Below are 21,261 nucleotides of genomic sequence, written 5' to 3'. Positions count from 1 at the left end.
ATAATAAAAATGTTTGTTGTTGACAGGTGTCGAACCCGAAAACCCGTGGAGTGTATTTTTTTAGTATTTGGATCTAACGACACTGATTATTTGATAAAGACAATTCGACGGTCAAGATGGAAACGGATAACCAAAATGAGGGGTTAATCAAACTACAAATTATATCGGTTATCATAGTATAGTATATCTATACTATATTATAATAGACGAAACGTTAAAAGTTTGGTAGTCGGTCGGTCGGTACTTGCTGAAATTATTTAATTACCCTTACTTGGTTATTCTAATTCTAATTATTGGGTCGATCAATTCTAATTCTAATTGATATTAAAGTTAACTTCCTATGTTACTTTACCAATTTCAATTCTATTTTATATCGAACTCTATATCATTATAATTTATATTAAATTCAACTTTTTCTACCAATTTATATTTTAATTCATATCGAGTTCTATATTATTCTAATTTGTTACTTCGGCTAAATTAAATTTAAACAAACTAAATATAATTATCAAGATTTAGTTGATATATCACATGAATCGGGCTAAGATAAAATAATAATACTATCAATCCTCCAAAAATTATTATACTAATGTACTTAAAATAAACAAATTAATATATTTTATTTATTCAGGATAGAAAAATACATTATACAATTGATTCTAAATTAATACAAAACTAAAATAAAAAAAAATTGACCAACATAAATAAAATCATATATACTAATTATTCAGTTTAAAACCAAAATATCCTATTGATCCAAACTTTAAAAAAATAAAAATTAAACTAAAAATCATTAGTTTGATTTGGTCGGTGTATTGGGCATCTGACTAAAATAAAATAATGTAAACCACTGATCCGAGATAAATCAAATTAATATCAGACTAATTAGTATAATTTGTATCCTATTGATGTGAACTAAAAAATCAAATTTTAGTTAAAACATAAAAAATATTTTTATAAAAATACACATTAAATTATCAATAAAACTATATCGATTAAGTAATTATCATGCTAAATTAATATTTTTTAAGATCCCAACATAATGGAGACATTATATTTTTATTTTCAATAAAATAATAACTTAGTTACAATAACATTTCCCTCCTTACCAATGTTATCACTTTAAATAAGTTTAAATATTCTAAAAAGTTATGAACATATACGTCTCCTTTATAATTATTGTGAAATCATATCATTTAAAATTTTAAATGAATAAAATTAAAAATTGATTTCAAAACTTTTTTCAAAAATTATATAATATTAAAAAAAAACTGTACGAGTGCATATAGTATAGATAACCCATTTCCTAAAATCCAGCCATCTCTATTACTTGAGCCTTGTGGTGAGGTCGTCCACGTGAGATTAAAACCCCCAACAGCCTTAAACCCTAGTTCCTTACTTGACTTCCGTCCTCGTTAATCAAACTGCCGTTGCTTCGCCTTTCCAGGTATGCTGTCCGAACCCACTTTCAATTCGTGTCTATAACTGTAATTACATACAAAATTCTATCCATTTTAATTTTAAATTTGTTAAGGTTTAAGAAGAAATGATAAAGAGGAGATTTTTCAAGCACGAGCACGGCGATAAAGATGCTCCTTCTGATTCTTCTTCATCCTCTTCCGACAGCGACTCTGAGTCCGAGGTTGAGTTAGATTCAGACAATGAACAGATGCAACATGATAACAACGCTGTTGCTGACAAGAAACAGAGCAGTGTTCCCTCTTCTTCTTCTTCTGGTTTGTTGTCTTTATCCCCCTCTCTTTATTCGAATTCTTCGAATATGTTATTTTGTATCTACATCCAATTGTTGTAATTTAATTATTTTATTACCTTGAATTTATACTCCGGGTGTTGTTGCATTACCAAGTTTCGTAGTTTTCGTATGGTTTGTGTATTTTTCAGTAATTGGTAATGAGTATGTATGTTATTCTGCTTCGAAATGAGGCACAATACTGATTTTTTTAAATTAGTTCATCTCTTTATTTGGGGTTTCTATTACTTGATTGGTAGGAGATAGTATGTGTGACATGTTTTCTCACAGAGTTGTCTGGATTATATTTTTCAGGATACGAGAGTGAGGACAGCTCGGCACATGAAGTTGATCTTGATTCTCCTGGTTGGTAGTTTGTTTTTTAATTTTTGAGTTATATGCTTGTGTTAATTCTCTACCTTAGGTTCAATGAGCTTTGTTACATATGCTGTTAATATATTCTTAATAAGGATGTCCTGCTATGCTCGATTCCACGCAACCTTAAGTTTTTAACCAATTGAAGAAGAGTTATAAGCTTTTTCTTATTACTGGCCATGGAAATTTAGGCAAAATATGATTGGTTAATTTCCTTTAGATTCACGGTTTATCACAGCTTATCTCACTACATTCTTTCATCCCATAACAGTATCAAATGGTAACAAGTTCACAACTTCAGACTTCCCTTGTACAGTTCATTGTCGTAGATACTTACATACAGTATAATTTGGGCTTATCTTATCCTTTTGCTGTGTAGTGTTATTGATGTGATATCTGTACCTTTTCTAGATATTAAATCCTGCTTTATTTGAGGTGCTTCATTCTAGACTTTCTTTGACAACTAGATTTAAAGGAGCACGATCTTATGCGAAAGTGTCCAATTTTTTAGATACTAGCTATTTTTCAAATTTGACTTCTTGGGATACTGAATTAATTAAACCTTTCTTATATATGATGCATATATGAAAATGTACTAGTGCTGCCATTTTAAGAATAATGAATACTCTTATTCTGCATTCGATCGGTTCATTAATTTGACGTGCATATAATGCAAGTTATGAAATGTAGTAGTGCTTCTGATCTAAGAATAATGAAAACTATGTTACATATTCTGCATCCTATCAGTTCAATGATTGATGTGCATAAACATATTAATTGGCAGGTTTACCATCCTCCGAAGATGATTTGGACCCTGCAGAGAAGGGGGAAGATGTTGGTACAACCCATCCCTTTGAGAAAAAAAAATCAGGGAAATTAGATAAACCGTATAGTACCAAGGCGGAGAAAGATGAGATTCCATCTGACAGTGACTTGCCATCTTGTGTTTTAAAGGCTAAATCAGTTTTTAAGTGCAAGATATGCCCTAGAATCATCTGTTTGACAGAGGAGACGTTGAGGACTCATCTAAAATCTAAGGTGAGAGATTGTTGGGAAATGCATATTTTATAATATCCTTGGAAAGAAATCAAGAGTAATTCTATATTTTTGGGGTCTATTAAGGCGCTCGTGTTTTTTTTTCTTCTGATGCATTAGTCTTATATATTGCACGATGATGTTAATATGCGGACAGTGGCTTTAAGAAAAGGTGTGACACGTGCTTAGATCCATAAGACATTTTGATTTTTCAGTCGCGAATGCGATCATCAGACATTTTGATATTATCACTTTATAGTTTTTGCTAGTATTAACTCAATGTTCTTTATATTGTGGCAACTGACGGTAGATCTAAACACATGACATGCTACACATTAGATTTATAGAAATGATACAACTCGGGAAGCTTTTCATTAAATGATAAAGCTTCTGCAGAAAACCTTCAAATAATTTATTTGCTTTAGGTATTACTTCACTATTTCATTGAAGGATCCCTGCAGCTTCTTAATCTTTCCAGCCATCTCCTTCATAGTGTTTGATACGTACTCTTAAAATCAGAAAGTCTGACATAACTTTACATTCATTATTACCAGAGACATTCCCGATCTGAAAAATTACTTAGTGAAGGAAGATTGAAGATCATGCTTAACAGTGATGGAGAACTTGAAGCTCTCGAGGAAGAGGAGACCCACCAAGAGAGACATGCTGCAACTCTAGCAGCAGCAGCTGCTGCTGTTGAGCAGGTTGGCCATCTTATAAACTTTTCTGTATTAATCAAATGTGTGATTTGTACCCAATCTACAAACTGATGTAACTCCATTATTCTGTTAGTCACGTCAAAAGTCAGCCAAAGCTAAGAAAAATAGAGGGAGGCAGAGGCAAAGGATGAGAGCAAAGAAGGTGAATATGACATAATATCTTAGTTGTAAGTCCGAAAGATATATAAATATTTATGAAATTGAAGTTGGCATTTCTCCTTGCAAACTGCAGAAAACAGGAGAAGATGTCATCTCACCGAATACCAAAGCTACCAAGAGACCACCTAAGAAGAGACGTCAAAATTGACAATTCAAGAAGCATGATATACCTTTCAGCGCCAAAAAATGAAGAAAATAGTGGTAGTTTGAGTACTAACCATCCTTCTATTTACCAGTTTGAGTTTTTTTCAGTATATTGTAATGGAGTAACAATTAAATGTCGAGAAGGATGTTGGGTTTGAGTTTTAAAGAATTTTGCATCTTTGAACATTAGGGGTTTGAATAACGAGACCCATAAGAATGAAGTCATAAATTTTATTACAATTAACTTCAGTTGGTTTGTAGAAACTAAAGCTAAAGTTGATAGCACTTTTTGGCATTTCTAAGAAAATTCTCCGCAAATGGTAGTGTTTTTTTTAACTATGATTTTGGGTTTTAGAAACTAAAGTTAGTTGATAAAAGTTTTGGCATTTCTAAGAAAATTTCTTGCAACTGGATATGGCTTTTTAACTATGATTTTCATTACAATGGGCGGATTTAGATTGATTGAGATGATGTTTGGAATTATCTTGCAAGTTTATGGCTTATGTCTACGTTTTCAATGATGCCTGTGATCAAACTCCACTTTGGCATTATTTATCTTCAGACTTCAGTTAACATCACCCTCTTACCTGGTCTAAAGAACTTGAAAGAAATGGGTTTAATTTTTAACTGTCATTAATTCACTGCAACTCTGCCTCCGTATCTTTTTAATAATAATTTGACTTTTCTGCACATATTTCTAACTGCTTTGACCGTATTTTTAGAATAATAATTTTTAAATTTTTTATTTTTTGAATAAATATATTTAACTTAAACTTTTACTTACAAAAAAAATTAAAAATAATACTAATATTTACTCTAAGCTTAATGCATTTTAATATATGTGTCGAAAAGTTAAGAGACGACTAAAATGAAACAGAGGAGCCTCGGGCGGGAGTAAATGCAGTGATTTTGTGAGAATCAGAGTCCCTTGCTGTAACATTCAGGACCAGATTAGTTGTGAAAAAAGAATCAAGCATTAGATTATTTTTGGAATACTGCTCTCTAGTTTAGTAGTATCTCCGATGGGTAAAAAGCTTTAATTAAAAATGTGTTAAAAATTAATCTAGTCTGATGGTTTATTTCTATTAGCTAAAATTTTAGCCAACCTCCCTATATTGCCTATATTTATCGAACATATATAAACATGTATTTAAATTACACATCATCTACTTAGCATACCGAAATAATACATTCTATTTATAATAACGTGAAATAATAAAAATATACTATTTTTAAAATATAACCAATTACTATAATCAAATTCATTGGACTAAATCAGCTAACAGGTTCAACAAATTTTACATAATCACTATTTTATATTATTTTAGTCAACCACTTTAGACAACACCATTACAGATACTCTAATAATGTGTTACATGTTACCTATTTCGAAAATCGAAACTATTCGATTGAGATACCCATTTACGAATTATTGAGCAATTTTAAAAATATATCGATTGATTTATCAGTGATTTATCGATAATCGATCAAATATTTTGGACCAATTTTTGGATGATTTATCAAGAATTCTGAAAAATCGGCCGATTTCTTTAATCATGGTTGTACATCAGGTAGCATGGGTCTGATCCAACTGGAAGTGATGCTCCTCTGAGATTCAAATGGATGATTACTCTCTTTTAGCAATTTCAATTGTGACTTGTGAGTATACTAGTAAGCAGCAACAATTTGATGAGCCTTTTACAGGGCGTGTAAGATAATTTTACAGTTTCACCTGCTAGGCAGAAACTCATTCCAAGGACACAATTATACAGCAGATATATAATCTACAACTGTCGTTTCATGACATCAATTTTTAACATTCTGAATCCGACGTTGCAACATATGCTGGACAGACATAACAGCCAAACATAGCACTTCATAATTGTGAAGTTGACAACTACAAGGGTACCCGTGATGAGGGACACATATTGAAGGAAAGTAGAGAAATATATCAAAAGAAAAAATAGGATGAAGGTGATAATAACTGTTTCTACAAACATCACAAAATCTCAATTCATAGACAACCTAAACATACTCCACGTTCAACATCATCTAATTTTCTAGAGATGAAATTACCAAAATTTCGAACTTCTTTGGCAAGCACTTCAGCAGAGGAAGTCAAGGACCCATACAGAACATCTACACTATTTTATCATCTTTATCTGCGGGTGGATCGAGTAAAGTAGATGTTGGTTCCTCGACTACATCTGCTTCTGCTGGATTACTGGGAGAGGCTTGTTCGGCTTGTTCTCCACCCTCGTTATTTTCTGGGTGAAAATTTATGGGAAACTTTGTCACCCTTGGTTTGTCGGTCAATATGTTTCTTTGAACCTTGTCTATCAGAACTTTCTGAGGAGGTTCCTCTTTGAGCTTTTCATCATCATAGTCATTATTCACGTAATAGCCCACTCTAACAAATTCCTGACCCAGATAAGAGCAAGTTAGCAGGAGGACAGTCACTCCAATTATATCTTCTTCACGAATTTTTGATGGATTTGGAGGGTCCGCCTGGCATAAGGCAACAGATATAGAATGAACACGACTAACACGCAATCAAAATCAAAGTTACTTACGAGATTTCGTCTAAATGTAGAATACCTGGAAAACAAAACGATAATTCCCAATGTTGACAGGCCCCACAAGAACACTTTCCAAAAGCTGGTCATAGGTCTCATCTTCAGCTGACCCCACATATATGAGTTTCCACTCCAGATCTGCACAAGTAAAGACTGACTATAAGCTGAATGTTATCATGTTAACAACACTTAAATCTTAGATGTTATAAAATTCATTTTTTTTTTCTTTTTGCAATTAGTTAGAGGTGGTCTTAGTTCCATATAATGTCTCCATCAATCTTTTCCATGTAGAAAACTCTATCAATCAAGCATTTTAAAAAATTAAAAGAATGAACTTACCTTCATATTTAAACTATATCCAGTTTACTAGTTAATAGACAAATTTGACAAATTCATACAAGAAATTTAGTTTTTAACCTTTAACTACGGGCACTGTGTTGTAAAAGGTCAGAAACTTGCAATCAAAACTGGAAGTATTGACTCAAGCCGAGTTGAGGATGTACTAAATCATTTTTCATGATCCAAAACCTATCAGTGCCAGAGTAATTAACTAGTTTCTCAAGCAATTATAGAACAACATCAATGTCAATTGTCAAGAGTTCACTATAGTTGTATTCTAAATTTAAACCGATGTGTAACCATGCACAAGTTCCAAACTTTAAGGTCTATATTAGTTTTATAAGCACTCTACTTTAAAAATTGGTAAAATATCTTCCTTCTGTAGCTTACTCAAAATTCCCCAAGGGCAGAAGAAACCACTTAACCATGTCTCTCTCCTAGTGAAACTTATGTTTCCTGGACTTGACTGAAAGTATATGAAATAACATGATTGCATACGGAGTGCCAAGTGTCTGACACGTACTCAAGCTGTAACATACGAAGCAGTACTCTAGGTGAATTGGTAAATAGAAGAGTTGGGTAAAATAGCACGAAGCCTCACTTAAACCTAAAAGAAATGCCCTCTAACAGGCCCAATTATCAACAAGCCAAACTTTTAACAGTCACTGTCTAGGGTCCATAAACATGCAGAATTTTAGCACTATAAGCCTTAGAAAATGTTCAACTGAACCCAGGAAAAATGATGCATAGCACTGTACAAAAGTTATTAACAGCAATTTTAGAAGAAAAACATCCTTGCTCAAATAAAAGTTAATAACTGAACCATAGCAAGGCCAGTTCAGCTTAATTAGAACACAATACTATTAGCACCTGAATTCTCAAAAAAAAAATCCAGAATTGCAAACTCAATGAAACTCACAGTAAGGTGTATAAATGTACTATATATACGAGTTCAATCTAAACCACTTGCAACAAAACTCGAATTCCAGGTACATTTCGGTTAGATTAAAATGGTTTAGATTGAACTCGTATATATAGTACATTTATACATTTATCAACAACATAATCAACATTCATTCAGCAGAGAATAACATTTAATTTTAATTTTCCCATTTCATTCAGAAGATAATAACATTTAATTTTCCCCAAATTTTCTTTTAATTTTCCCCAAATGTCACGATTCTCTTCAAACCGATATGTTCGGAATTTAGAGAACGTAATAACAATACACAATTCATAAGTAGCATTGCACACGCACTTAATTATCACTAAAAATAACAAACTTCTACTATTATTATGTAATTTTACCGTCCAATTAAACTCACATTCATCCAACCCTAACAATCCAATAAATAACACAAAAGTAAACCCTAATTTTACAATATTAACACAACAAACAACTAACACAATTAGCATGCACTATATACAATACAAATACGTAATATAATCTATACATACATATAGACACATACCGTCTTTGAGAGAGCTAACACACTCGTACGAGATTTCGAACTGGAACGGAGTAAGAAACGACGCCGGATTGTCCAACACGGTCACGTTAGTGATGTTCACAGCACTCATTTTATCAATTAAATCTTAATATGTTTATAAAAAACTTCGTATGGAACACTAATAACCACAATTCTAGGGTTTTATAACAATCATCAAAACCCTAATCGCGAAAATTAGAGGGATTTGTGTGATTGAAAAAAGAAAGACCAGCGAAGAACAAATAGAATGAAGAGTGAGTTTTAGTGGGTTCAGAGATTTATATATGTTACCGGTTGTTTGGGTTGTTACCGTTTATAGCCGGTTGGCGGGAGTTTCTAAATATTGTCGGAGCTTAAAATCAGATGATGGCTTACCGGCGGGAAATATTGGTCAAACTTGGCCCTGGCCCATCATTCATTTAAAATTAATTAAAGATTAAAAAACAGGCCCTTTTTTAACAATGTAATTTGAGTTGATATTTTTCGGAAAGTTTAATATTTGAATTTTTGTTACTTTTACTTTTTTATGTTTTTGTGATTGCCAACGCCAAGTGACTTGTTTAGTTTTCGATAAAAAGAGGAATTAAATTGTGACTTGTTTAGTTTTCGATAAAAAGAGGAATTAAATTGAGAGGAAAAGGAAGAGAAGAGTAAGAAAATGGTGAAAGTATTTATATACAGTTTTACTTGACAAACAATTATTCTGCAATATTAACATCCATCTTTCTGGTTTGAGAACTAAACATTTCAGCTATATCCATGGACGTGCTACACTCCTCTGGCTTTCTATCTGGCCTGGAACGGATGAATCTTGGAAAACGGATGGAAATGCCGCGGGATGGATGGACTAAACCAATGGCAGCATGATGCACAGGTGATATGGAGAACTCAGCTCCCCTTATCTCCCATACAAGCTCCGGAACAAGCCACATATCAGGCTTCTCTCCAGTTTGATAATATGGTGGTTTCTTGGAGAGTATTTTGTCTTCTGAGTAAAACTCTTTCATCTGATAACACAACTCAAAGCAAGATGTTTTTAATTTGTTATGTATTGGTAAGGCAGTTGTAAGAACAGTATGGACTATAATCTGAAAGTGCTTAGAAATGATGAGCACAAGAAGACTTCAATTTTGACAAGTGATAATTAATACTCCCACAACCATGCACAATTTGCTTCTTCTGGTACATGAGTTTGTTAATTGTTATAAAACAATCAACATCCTATGTTCCGGTAAATTGTGCAAGGGACGTAAACGTATATCAGATTCGACAGTATCTCTGAGAAAATTGATGATACAACTAGGACAGTTACAAACTGCTTACTGACTTCTGTGCTCAAACCACAACTAACATGATCAACATATTAAAATAATAGCACCAGACTTGTAGAACTATATTACAGAGTAAGAGAATTTAATTACCTCTGTGTAGAATGAATCTGAAATCCCAGACATCACACGACACACAGACTGAAATTCCTCAATATCGGGATTGTAGCATGCCATAAGGAAGGGACTATACCTGACACAAAAAAAGATGGAACAATATTGAAAGGTCCACTGTGATGCTTATATAAGCCAAAACCTACAAGGGATTGTACATGCAATATTTGGTTTTAAGTAATAGGCCAATATAGGGATTGTACACACACATAAATATGTTACATCCTTTAAAAAAACAATTATCGAACTTAACGACATTTTGCATTAAAAAGTAAAACATTCTAGGAGTCCTTAAGAGTCTGTTAGCTACAACCATTCATCTATATATTCAAATGAAAAGATAATGAAAGGAAATTATTTGGTAAAAGCACTAAGGGACCAGGATGATTATAGTATTATATTTCTTATTACCATCCTGCCTTTCTTCCATTCCCATGCCAAGCACCAATCGGAACTAAATCAAGAGAATCATTTAGACCATCTACGTAATCTCGCTTAACCTGCAAAGGAGGAGCTACTAAATAAATGCTCATAAATGGAGGCTTTCTAATAATGACAAAAATATTTACTGCTATATTTTTAATCCCACACGACCTTCAACCAAGCATCAGAACGCTTAGATGGAGTATATCCAGCTTCAACATCAAGGGATTTGACCATTATTCCTTCACAGGATGAACGCAGAGCATCATCGAGAAAAGAGTTTATTTTAGTCAGTGTCTCGTCATTGGTCATGACAGCATCATCAGCTTCCACCTAAAACAAAAAGTTAGATAATATGGTATTTGACACTGTTAATAAACCAGTAACATGGTGACCGCATTTGCAGAGAGATTCAAAGGTAAAATTGATATTTCTCAAGCCAATGCCAAAGCACTCACAATTAGTTCTCGTGCAAATTCAAAATAACCCGCTCTCTCATTGCCAAAAAGTTTCTTCAGATCTGAAGATTTTGGTACAAAAGGAAGATTGGAGATGCAAGATTAATAATTTTTAAAAATTTCAGATACCGTATTGAACATCTCATTGCAAGTCCAGAATAATTAATATCAAGATTAAAGAAGCAGATACAAACATACACGTTTGTCTTTGGCGGAGTGGAATGCCCAAAAGCCTGTCAAAAAAATATTTTAGAAGTCCTGAATTCCATCAGAACTTTTGTTACCACTGATGCTACAAGCTCAAACAAATTAAAGGTAGTCTATTAAGGGCATGTTTCCTGTTCTTTTTCTATTTTCTCATGTATTAAGTAATAATAAATTGAAATAGTTTTATGTAAATATGCCTTAATACTGAAATAAAGTTGAACTTCGACATCTATTGAATCAGGAAATAAGCTACATATCGAATTTAAGATCATATCCAAACTGCATATCTGAGGCATGCCTGACTAAAAACTTCATTATATCAACAAAAAAAAACTTATACGTGATTACGAACCACAAGGAAACACCAAAAGCATGAGATTCAATGTAAAAATCTTAAAGTGATTATGGTGTGTTCAGCTGATCTTGAGCTTATTTTTGATGTTGAGCAGGGATGAAGATGTGGTAGAGCAAGGAAATAGGACCTCTGTCCGCAGAGATGTGGTAAAAACGCAATTAGTTCATTCATATATTATCAAATCTTCGTCAATTTATTAATCTGACTAAAATGAGATGATTACATCTCATGTATAGGACTGGAAACTTAACTTGGATAAAAAAAAAATATTCCTCCGACGAAAAAAGAAAAGAAAATATTCCTAATTATTATCTTGATTCTTAACAAACTACTAACCATACATAGCTACAAATGACGCTATTGCCATTTTACTGACGGATATTGCTTCTTTCTATTAAACACAAAGAAAACTACGTTAGCCGCTAATCTGCTAATGATCACGCTACTACTATAATTACAAAGCTAACCACCAGATAAAATATAAACGAATTAAGGCTAAAGCACTGACTAATATAGTAATGTGCCAACATCAAATGATTATGCACTGCAAAGTCTAATAATAAAATCAGAGCAGCAACTAATTTTTTTGCTTAATGCAAACAGTGCATATAAAAAATTAAAGGAAATGTTTAAGAAATTTACTGTTCTCCATTGGCAAACATGATATCAAAGGCAAATACACAAATGTCAACCTGCATGAAGAGCATACAAGGATCCAGTTCAACCACAATAACAAATATACCTGATTATCCACATGAACAATAAAATTGCAAAATCATCTGCAGCACTAAAGACACAAAACTATAAGCAAAAAAGAGTAACAATGTTGATGAAACTAATAACCACCAAAAATAAAATAAGAGACCAGAGATTTTGGATCTAGATTCTGCAACAACCTCAACTAAATATGTATTTTGTGATTCCACATACTGCAGTGAAGAGGGTGGTTTGCTAAGGAATGACTTTGGGTGTTAACTTTTTCTATAAACTGTATCAGAGTACAAATAATAGTATTCCCCTGACCATTATTTTGATAGATTCTTCTCAATAGAAACACTAATTGTATCTTTCAACTTAATTTGTTTTACCAACGTTCCTCAGATGCAAAACTATGACATCCTTAAAATTTTTCAAACTTCCCTACAGGTTATCAGACCTATAAAACTTGCACTTTTTCATATTTCCTTTAATAAATGTGTCTTTAACTTCCCTGAGTTATAAATTGACACGCATTGTGACCCCCAGAGAAGGAAGCAACTCTATATTATAACAAGGAGACCCAAACTCAATCTACTTAAGTCAAGCTTCCCTACAACTTCAACCTATCTAGGTTCTTTGTCACAAGTCTTAAAATAGATAGATGCATCATTATCATTATCTTTTCCCAAGCTATTCATCTTGACACGCATTGTAACCCTGCAGAAGTAAGCAACTATAAATATTACAAGGAGACCCAAACTCAATCTACTTGACATGAAACTGGTTCGTGTCTTTGCGTTCATTAGCATAGACTTCCAAGATTAGACATTAGAGGAGGTTAATAGTACAGTACAAAGCTATAAACAGTTCATTACAATTGCTTTGACTGAACCACATAATTAAGATATCTAACCTTTATGCTATCAACAGCAATCAATGAATCTTTTCCCCCTCTCTCTCGGGAAGAAAGTTCTTGAAAAGACATAAGCTTGCATCCATTTTTCCTATCTACAGCAACTACCTAAACCAGCAAGATATTATAAGATCAGAAATCAGAATGGCGATTTACACAAATTCATATCTAGTAAACCAGCCCAGGAAAAAGTATTATTTATTGGATCTCTAAGAAACATTTGCATATCCTGGTAAATCACTATACCTCTGCATCCAACACAAAACTTGAAGCCTCAGAGCTGCAAGATTCCTTAATTATATTTACTAAATCCGGAAATCTCGATGTTGTTTCATCCCCATTCCGTGAAAAGACACGAACGGATCCATCACTTAATTTGTGGATTTGTGCTCTCTGGCCATCATATCTGCAAAAGCATCAGTGTACACAACTTTAACAACAGTGAAAATAAGTTCTAGGAAGACCATACAAACATATAAGATGAATTTTCTTTGTGGGTCAGATTTGTTTTGAAGTTGAAGAAGAAAAATTCACAAAAAGAAAAAGGAATATATGAATATGGGAAGTCCTCCAAGAAGAAACAGAGACAAGTTGAGAACTATATGGTGATTCATTCGAACTTGAGATAATTTATAATTGTGGACACGATGCACAAAGTTAGGCACCCCAGGTGCGGCAGTGTCTCGATTTAATATAATATTGGTTAATTTCTCATAGCACGTCATGCAATCCATAATTGACCAACACCAGCTTAATTACCTTCTTCCAGAAAGTTGATCTCTGGTCTTATCGCTAATTTATACAACTATACAACCATCTTTATACTAAATAGATTCTGTAAATAATAAAGCTGATTCACTACAATATCGGATTAAATTAGACAAGTGACCCCACACACACACGCACAAGGGGGCAGCATACTTGTATTCGCATGTAAAAGCTTTACATGAGAAGAGCTTCAACACTTGAGGTATCCCATTGGTGATTCTAAAACAAATACAAACAAAACAAAATTAGCTAATGCAAGTTTATAAATCCTCCAACTAACGATAATTAATCGTAACAGCAGCAAAAGTACTTTGCAAGCATAGGTTTAATGGGTATGCCCGGAACCATTGACAAAGTTGTTGATGAAAAGTTAACTCCATTGTCCATAAGGGATGGTATAAGCAGATCCTGATCACAAAAACTAATGATATGAATTGACATCTTAATTTACAGATAAAGCAAGCAAGTAAAGGGAAATAAGACACTGAAAATAAGACACTCCCTACATATAGAAATAAACATCAGGAAGGTTTACCGTTTACATCAAAATCAATATGAAACTACCAAATTCACTGGGAAACAGAAAATTACATGCAAGAACACTAGAAACCCCTCAATTACATAGAGCCAAAGTTCAGTAAACAATATTGGATGAATACCTCATAATTAAGTTCAGATAAAAAATGACCTACTCCAAATACTAAATTGATACACTAATCTTGCACAGCTCTACAAACTCTCAACAAGCACGAGCATTTATTGCATATCTTATGATTATATCAATTTAAACTTCAGGAGCTCCAGTCATTTGCAAGAATCAACTCATGGAAACATAAAAATGTTAAAAGGGGGGGGGGGGGTATACATTATCTATTTTAAATGTCAAGTCATTTGCATTTCTGTCTCCTTCCAGTACTAAATGTATGTAAATAACATCTTGATGTTCTTACTTGAACTTTACAGAAACAAAATTCCAAATCTTGTGACCAGTCTGATGCACCCAAATAGATAACTACAATAGATTGATGTAAATTCTACTAAATCTAGAGGTTATTTTTTTGTTCAACTATTCTGTCTAAAAAGAACAAATGCATATACAAACTGCTCCCTGTACAATAAGTTGTAAACATCATGTGTTTGTTTAGGCAACTAGAAGCGTAAAGAAGCATTCCCTAATTCCATTTCCTCAGTCAAAGCTTGACTGAATGAAGAATTTCTAAACAGTATCATTTTTTTCCTATTCAAAAACTGCCTAATTTGCTCGCACCAACCCAGACCTAAGCTATTACAAACATATCTACTTGTTGCAATTTTTTATGGAATAATAGGTATTTCCTATACACAAGACAAGATTACAGTACAGCAAGATAAGAGGCACATCAGTGAAAACCACAGATATAGTGAACAAATGCTGAAAGGAAAATGTTACCAAATTGGGAAGAACATTATATGCTTCAAGAACCGCTGCAGAAAGTGCCTAACAAATTTGGAAAAAAAAAGAATCAGGTGGAGATTATATCAGTGCACTGGGTCATGTAAGTACAAAGCATTGATATGACCTCAGACTGATATATATTGTACACTGCAGCTGATCTTGTAACTTATATCCCAAATTACCATGTGCAGAGATGAAAGAAAAATAATGGGAAACGGAATCTTTCCCTTGTAGCACAAACATAATTAAATGATTCCGAAACCATAACTTAAGCAAACCTGAAATTGTTGCTTTGCATTTTCAGTTAATCCTTCAGGAGATGAGCTCATAGCAACAGCTTGAGCTAATGCTGGCAGAACAGTTCTCATCATTGCGCCAATACGTAAATTCCTAACCTAAAATTACATAATATCTAGTTACCTACATTTACATAATCAAAGGGAGGGGGGGGGGGGGAGATATCTGCATTCTCTAGGAAAAACAATACACATCTGGAATTAAGGTCACTCTCCAGGGATGCTGAATTTATGAAATAAAAATTTAACCATAGTTGCTGACATCGAACATAAGGTCACTATGTGATTTTTAAAATTTAATGGTTAGAGAATTGTTAAAAAACGATTATAAGTCACAACGTTAAGGATTTTTTAGGATCTAAAGATGCATCTAGGGTTACTAGAGTTACAATCTTACTTCATCTCTTCCATTATCTTCTTACTATCTTCAAGTCATCAGTTTTCCTGCCATCTCAACACAAAACCTCTTTAAAAGTTATATTCTCTCTCAAGTCTCAACTGCACCTCACTTTCTGGTCTATCTAAATTAATTTCATCTCACTTGTCCTAGTCTTGAATTCTGCTTCTTTTTCATTCCACATTTTGAGGAAAAACAGTTACAGGGACGGATACATACACTAAAGGGTAAATGAACATCAATTAACAATCTGTAGACAACAGACACACTATCAGTGGTGAAAGTGCCTTCAGAATTTAAAATGTTTAGAACAAGATCGCCAGAAAGGAAAAATCAGATTTTAGAATAATTTTCATGTCATAACCTACTAAGAATCATGATCATCATAAATTATATCCATTACAGGTCAAGCAGAAAAAAAGTGAGCAAATAAATTAGCAAAAAAAAAGAAAAAAAGTGAGCAAATACATGAAGCAGGACCCTAAATGAATTGTTTATTCTTACAATATATTGACTTACATAATGGAGCAAAGCAAAGAGATGAACTGCCAAGAGATTTAAATTTTTTGACATGTAATGCAAAAAAATTCTTAGGGATCTGGAAGCTTATGCAATACGGCACATAAAAAACATTACAAACTTACCAAGGTTCTAACAAGATACTTCATCTCCTTCTCTCTACATGACCTCATAAGATTCATAATGAGGCCTTTCTTTCGACCAGTACTTCCACTACCTGTTTGTACACTGACATATCCAACTTTATTGAAATGTATGCAATAATATTGCGGCTTTAGAGCAGTGCGGAAACATGATTTTAACAAATTTATAGTACAAAGATGTTAATGCGCATACACGCGCGCACACACAGAGACAACAGGGCCTGTTTGCCTCTAGACACATTCTTGTAAGATAATACACTTCCATGTTTAGTGAAAAGATCAAATCAATTAGGTTGCTTGTAAAACATGAAAATGCAAATATAAGGCAACAACCACTTAATATTGGTTAACAAGGAAATATTTCTAGGGTGCATCCCCCACAATAAATTAAATTAAGATGCCAATTTTGAGCAGCATCCTTGCACGTGGCTTATCCTAAAACAGTAAAACCAGTTAAATGTTTACAAAATTAATTAACTTATAGGTTTAAGTTCCTAGCACATCAAGAGATTTTGTATCAGTACCTAATCTTCTGGAGTGCTGAAAATACACCTCGGATTGAGAGTGGCGCAGGAGCAGCAAGCAACGATTGTGTCTGTCGGCAAAGTTGAGCAACATCACCTGATACAGATAAACCAATCAGTGAATTTGAGAATTCAAATAAGCCTCATTTGGAAGAACATTCAAATGACAAACACCATTGTGTTCTCACCAAGATCACCCAAATTGTTGTACAGTGTCCGGATTTTAGATCTATTTGTTCCACATGTCTCTTCAAGTGCGGATACAATAATACTTCCCCCTATATTTAATTCCTAAGTGCAATAAAAATTGGTCAGATTTTCAGGTAAGCAAGCAGATTGTTGGAAGACAAACCCACAGAAAGCACCATTCACAACATCTATGCCATTTAATTTCACCAAATTACTCAACACTACTAAGTTTGGCAGAAGGCACAGTGAGCTGAAGTTTGGGGGACTGTCCAAGTCTGAGACAAAACACATGTACTGAAGCAAGTGCTTTTCTGTCATTGAAGAAAAGTGGGAAAGCTTTTTATTAGAGACTTATTCAAAATATTTATATATAAAAAAATCGGTTGCCATTAGAAGTTACAAGTTTAATTGTAAGCAGCTGCACTTATTATAACTTCACTAAGAACAAGAGGAAGGAAAAGCCACCAGCAGAAAATTATAAAAGGGAAAAGGAATAGATGTTTTTCACAAGGAGAATGAAAGAAGTCGCCTCATACAACAACCATCCACACTCATCGACCACGCGCAACTATTCCTAACAAAAAAAAGTTGGACAGGGATATAATAATTTCCGGTAATCCACAAAGCGGGAGTGGAAGATAAGGAAAAAAAGTTGCATTTATTTTCGCATGATATAGCAAGATTCCATTTATTTGTTTAACAGTGCATACATTAATTACATAATTGTAGTCACAGCACTGCACAACAATCAGGCAACTTTCTGATTAACAGAACCATTCGGAATGATCAATATGTACATGTTTACGGGGTGGGGATGTTATCATGGATATCATCAAGGGTCACAAATTGTGCAAAAGATAAAATACACGAACCACATTTTCATGATCAGGAGCAATCTTGTTTGTGCACAAGTACACGGCAGGTAGAACATCCTCAGGAGACAGAGCCATTAAACTACAAAATTTAACCATATTTGTGATTACTTCTACCAAATAATTTCTTCAAGTACAAAAGGTTTTCATATGTGGGATTGTCCCCAGCCTGACTTGAGCTTTACTAGGAAACCAAATCATTGATAATAATAATAAAAAAAAGGATAGCCATCCAGAGAATAGGAACCTCCTAAACATATTGCACAGCATCAATGTAGCTTTTAATTTTCCCTTTTCTTCCTCGACCAAGTCAAAAGTTCGTGCAAGATGTAGATACGGAGCCGGCTGTCCACCTTTCCAGCATGCTGCATATATTGCAATCGGAGTCAATGTCTCAGGCAAGAGAGTATACAATGTTGCTAATTTAGGTTCGTTCAACATTAAAAGAACTTGGTTCAGTTTTTAAGTTTTTTAGATAAATACCTACCATAGTCTACTGGAGAATAATCCTGAAGTGGTAACGATACAAGACATGAAGTAACAGCATCAGTTCGTCGTTCGTGTGTAGATATGTGAACCTTGTTTTTATCAAATACTAGTGATACAGGACTGTTTGATGGTTGGCTGATTGCTAAAGTATCATCCACCTTAAGCAAATTCACAGTCTCTTCCGTATCTTGGACAGAAGAGCAACATCCAAATTGGTGAGCAGCGGCCGATTTGCTACTCTCAGGCAATTTTTCTTTATTCTCGTTAGGGCTACAATCACGGTCACTATAATATATGTCTAGTGCCTTACTGATATCTCCCTTTGCCTTATCCAATATGTTAGAAGCATAATCTCTTAAAGATGCACTGCCATTTACTATCTGCATAAATTGCTCCAACTCCTCTTTATAAGGCCAAGTACAATCCGTTTGCGACACAATCTTGTCTTTATCTGATTTTGCACAAACATTTACAAGTTTATCACCTTCGGGATCCGGATACACAAGCTTACTGAAGAACTTTGTAATTGTGTTTTGTTTTGGTTCAGTGATTTCGTTACTTGAACCTGTTCGTGCTCTTTTGTTAGGTTTGTTTTTTATTTTCGTCCTCTTTTTGGCAGGAGAAATGTTAGGTTTGATTGCAGGTTTTGTACCAAGTGAATTGAATTTCATGCTCAAAGGACTCTTATCAATTCTACTGCCAGGTGCCTCGGTATCAGGTACCAAAGGCAACAAAGAGTCTGATCCAAAACCTGGCTGAGATGTACAGAGAGAAGATGTACTAGCAGCAGCCTGCTCATGAAATTCGATTTCGTGTTCGTAAAAGTTAGAAACTGCTTCGACAATATCTCTTTTGGAGCTCCTAAGAAGATCCAACATCTGTTCTCGAGTAACCCAAGCAGGCAGGCAATCATTAAGTTCTTGTAACAATTCCTCTGTGTCATTTTCATTTACTAGAACAGAATCCTGCAGACCAGGAACTTGATCTTGAAGTTCAGGATCAGTAGCCTTGAAAGTTTGAACTTCATCAGAAGCTAACTCTTTCTCTTCAATCTCAACTGTACTAGCATTTACAATCTTATCACTTGAATTTCTTGCCCCTTTATGGAAACTCTTCAGAAAATCTTGCTTGATGGCCAATTCATCAACCAAGCCAGCAAAATGCTTCTGCATTGCACGAGCATGCTTACTATCAAGTTTCTCCACATCAATTCCAACAGTAGGAATAACACGCTTGGGTTTCAAAAACTTTACATATTCTCTAAGCTCTTCATAGTTTGAATGTTCGCTATACGGTACAAGATGAATCTCAAACGAGTCCTTTGTCCTAACAGCAAATTTGTTACGCTTAACTTCATACGTCCAACCAGTCGGAACAAAACCAACTACCTTATCATACCCCTTAGCAACCATAATCTCCTTCATCATCACAAAATTAGGTCGAAAATACGGCCAAGTCTCACCTAATACATTCCAACCAACAACATGAACATCACTCTCCAATTCATCCTCCGTAAACACCCCGTCCTCCCCATACCCCAAAACCCCCAAAATATCCATTTTCCTCTTATCAACATGTATTTTCCTATTACACCTCTTCGAAATCTCAACCAAAATCCTCTCCTTCCCAATAACATAGGTACCAACAAGAAACAAAACCGACTTAGACTTTTTCACATTTTCAACACCAATCCTATTAATAACTTCAACAATATAATCAATAGACTCATCTTGCACCGGAAACACAAATTTCGGATTACAATAAGTAGTATCCAAATAAACAACATCAGCACCAACAAATTCAGTAAAAGCATTCTCTAATTTCATTTCATCACAATACCGAAAATCGCCAGTATGCACATACCTCTCGTATCCTCTATCCGAAACCCTAACTTTAAACAAAAACTGAACAGCACCAGGACAATGATTAGCATCAACAAGCGTCACTTCACAATCATCAACCACAACCGTCTCACACATAGGCAACGAAACCACGAAAGCAGACGGAATTTTAAGTACTTCAACGACAAGACGAGCAGTAATAGGAGAGCAATAGATTATACCTTTAGACCAATTGGGAGTAAGTCCAGTGTAGTGATCGGAGTGGAAATGAGAGAGGAAGTAGGAAAATGAGTGATCGCCAGCGTATCGAAAGCCGTCGACGATGAAACGGGAGTTAGGGATGCGTTTTGAGTGGGGGAAATCGGCGGGGAGTGGAGAGAGAGGTGGGAGAGTTAGTGTGGAGAGTGGTGAAGTGGAATAGAGTGAATTGAGATAGAGAGTGGAGGAATCTAGGGTTAGGGTTTTGGAAGACATGAGTGGATGGTGTGTGATTTAACGGTGGTCTTTCATGTGGTTTGTGGGTTTTTATTAGTGAAATGAACGGACGGTTAGTGTTTCGAATTGCTGGTTAATTGTGGTCCTTGTGGATGGAAGTGGTTCAAGTGGAGGAGATGAAGATGGCGCGAAATTGTACAGGACTACGGGGGCTTTGTGGGTATGAAATTCCGTTTGGGCTCTGCCATTTGTGTAATAAGGATTTAATA

At 34.3% G+C, this 21,261-nt stretch overlaps 3 protein-coding genes across 3 annotated transcripts; 1 reads left to right on the top strand and 2 right to left on the bottom strand.

The window, feature by feature from the left end:
• The first annotated feature begins 1,314 nt into the window (after nt 1–1,314).
• Nucleotides 1,315–4,426, top strand: LOC141723508 (uncharacterized). Its single transcript, XM_074525329.1, has 7 exons — nt 1,315–1,447; nt 1,535–1,736; nt 2,066–2,116; nt 2,910–3,163; nt 3,715–3,864; nt 3,953–4,021; nt 4,112–4,426. Exons 2-7 carry the CDS (start codon nt 1,547–1,549, stop codon nt 4,184–4,186), a joined length of 789 nt encoding a protein of 262 aa, XP_074381430.1. The 5' UTR covers nt 1,315–1,447; nt 1,535–1,546; the 3' UTR covers nt 4,187–4,426.
• Nucleotides 4,427–6,110: 1,684 nt separating this feature from the next.
• On the bottom strand, nt 6,111–8,839 carry LOC141659668 (putative histone chaperone ASF1A). The gene is made up of 3 exons (XM_074466594.1): nt 8,570–8,839; nt 6,781–6,896; nt 6,111–6,690 (listed from the first exon to the last, which is right to left on the bottom strand). Exons 1-3 carry the CDS (start codon nt 8,676–8,678, stop codon nt 6,322–6,324), a joined length of 594 nt encoding a protein of 197 aa, XP_074322695.1. The 5' UTR covers nt 8,679–8,839; the 3' UTR covers nt 6,111–6,321.
• A 399-nt stretch (nt 8,840–9,238) lies between these two features.
• Nucleotides 9,239–21,261, bottom strand: LOC141723452 (DNA ligase 6-like). The gene is made up of 19 exons (XM_074525263.1): nt 18,715–21,261; nt 18,475–18,592; nt 18,228–18,309; nt 17,355–17,457; nt 17,167–17,263; nt 16,625–16,727; nt 15,566–15,682; nt 15,282–15,329; nt 14,163–14,260; nt 14,006–14,071; nt 13,331–13,490; nt 13,085–13,192; nt 12,115–12,164; nt 11,109–11,143; nt 10,911–10,972; nt 10,624–10,785; nt 10,441–10,529; nt 10,009–10,108; nt 9,239–9,594 (listed from the first exon to the last, which is right to left on the bottom strand). Exons 1-19 carry the CDS (start codon nt 21,029–21,031, stop codon nt 9,286–9,288), a joined length of 4,224 nt encoding a protein of 1,407 aa, XP_074381364.1. The 5' UTR covers nt 21,032–21,261; the 3' UTR covers nt 9,239–9,285.

The sequence above is a fragment of the Apium graveolens genome, chromosome 5 (genome assembly GCF_009905375.1).
Source record: "Apium graveolens cultivar Ventura chromosome 5, ASM990537v1, whole genome shotgun sequence".
In the NCBI taxonomy this organism is placed as follows: Eukaryota; Viridiplantae; Streptophyta; class Magnoliopsida; order Apiales; family Apiaceae; genus Apium; species Apium graveolens.
Note: the sequence above shows the minus strand (reverse complement) of the source record. Positions and strands in the feature narration are given on the sequence as shown.

What these genes read in the sequence shown, in the direction of transcription:
- LOC141723508 (XM_074525329.1), top strand. Translation starts at nt 1,547, where the DNA reads ATGATAAAGAGGAGATTTTTCAAGCACGAGCACGGCGATAAAGATGCT. An exon ending in TCCCTCTTCTTCTTCTTCTG is followed by an intron (nt 1,737 to 2,065) that starts GTTTGTTGTCTT and finishes TATATTTTTCAG; the next exon opens with GATACGAGAGTGAGGACAGC. An exon ending in AGTTGATCTTGATTCTCCTG is followed by an intron (nt 2,117 to 2,909) that starts GTTGGTAGTTTG and finishes ATTAATTGGCAG; the next exon opens with GTTTACCATCCTCCGAAGAT.
- LOC141659668 (XM_074466594.1), bottom strand. Translation starts at nt 8,678, where the DNA reads ATGAGTGCTGTGAACATCACTAACGTGACCGTGTTGGACAATCCGGCG. An exon ending in TGTTAGCTCTCTCAAAGACG is followed by an intron (nt 6,897 to 8,569) that starts GTATGTGTCTAT and finishes TTACTTGTGCAG; the next exon opens with ATCTGGAGTGGAAACTCATA. An exon ending in ATTATCGTTTTGTTTTCCAG is followed by an intron (nt 6,691 to 6,780) that starts GTATTCTACATT and finishes GCCTTATGCCAG; the next exon opens with GCGGACCCTCCAAATCCATC.
- LOC141723452 (XM_074525263.1), bottom strand. Translation starts at nt 21,031, where the DNA reads ATGTCTTCCAAAACCCTAACCCTAGATTCCTCCACTCTCTATCTCAAT. An exon ending in CTGTGCAATATGTTTAGGAG is followed by an intron (nt 18,310 to 18,474) that starts GTTCCTATTCTC and finishes TAAATTTTGTAG; the next exon opens with TTTAATGGCTCTGTCTCCTG. An exon ending in TCAGCACTCCAGAAGATTAG is followed by an intron (nt 16,728 to 17,166) that starts GTACTGATACAA and finishes TGGATATGTCAG; the next exon opens with TGTACAAACAGGTAGTGGAA.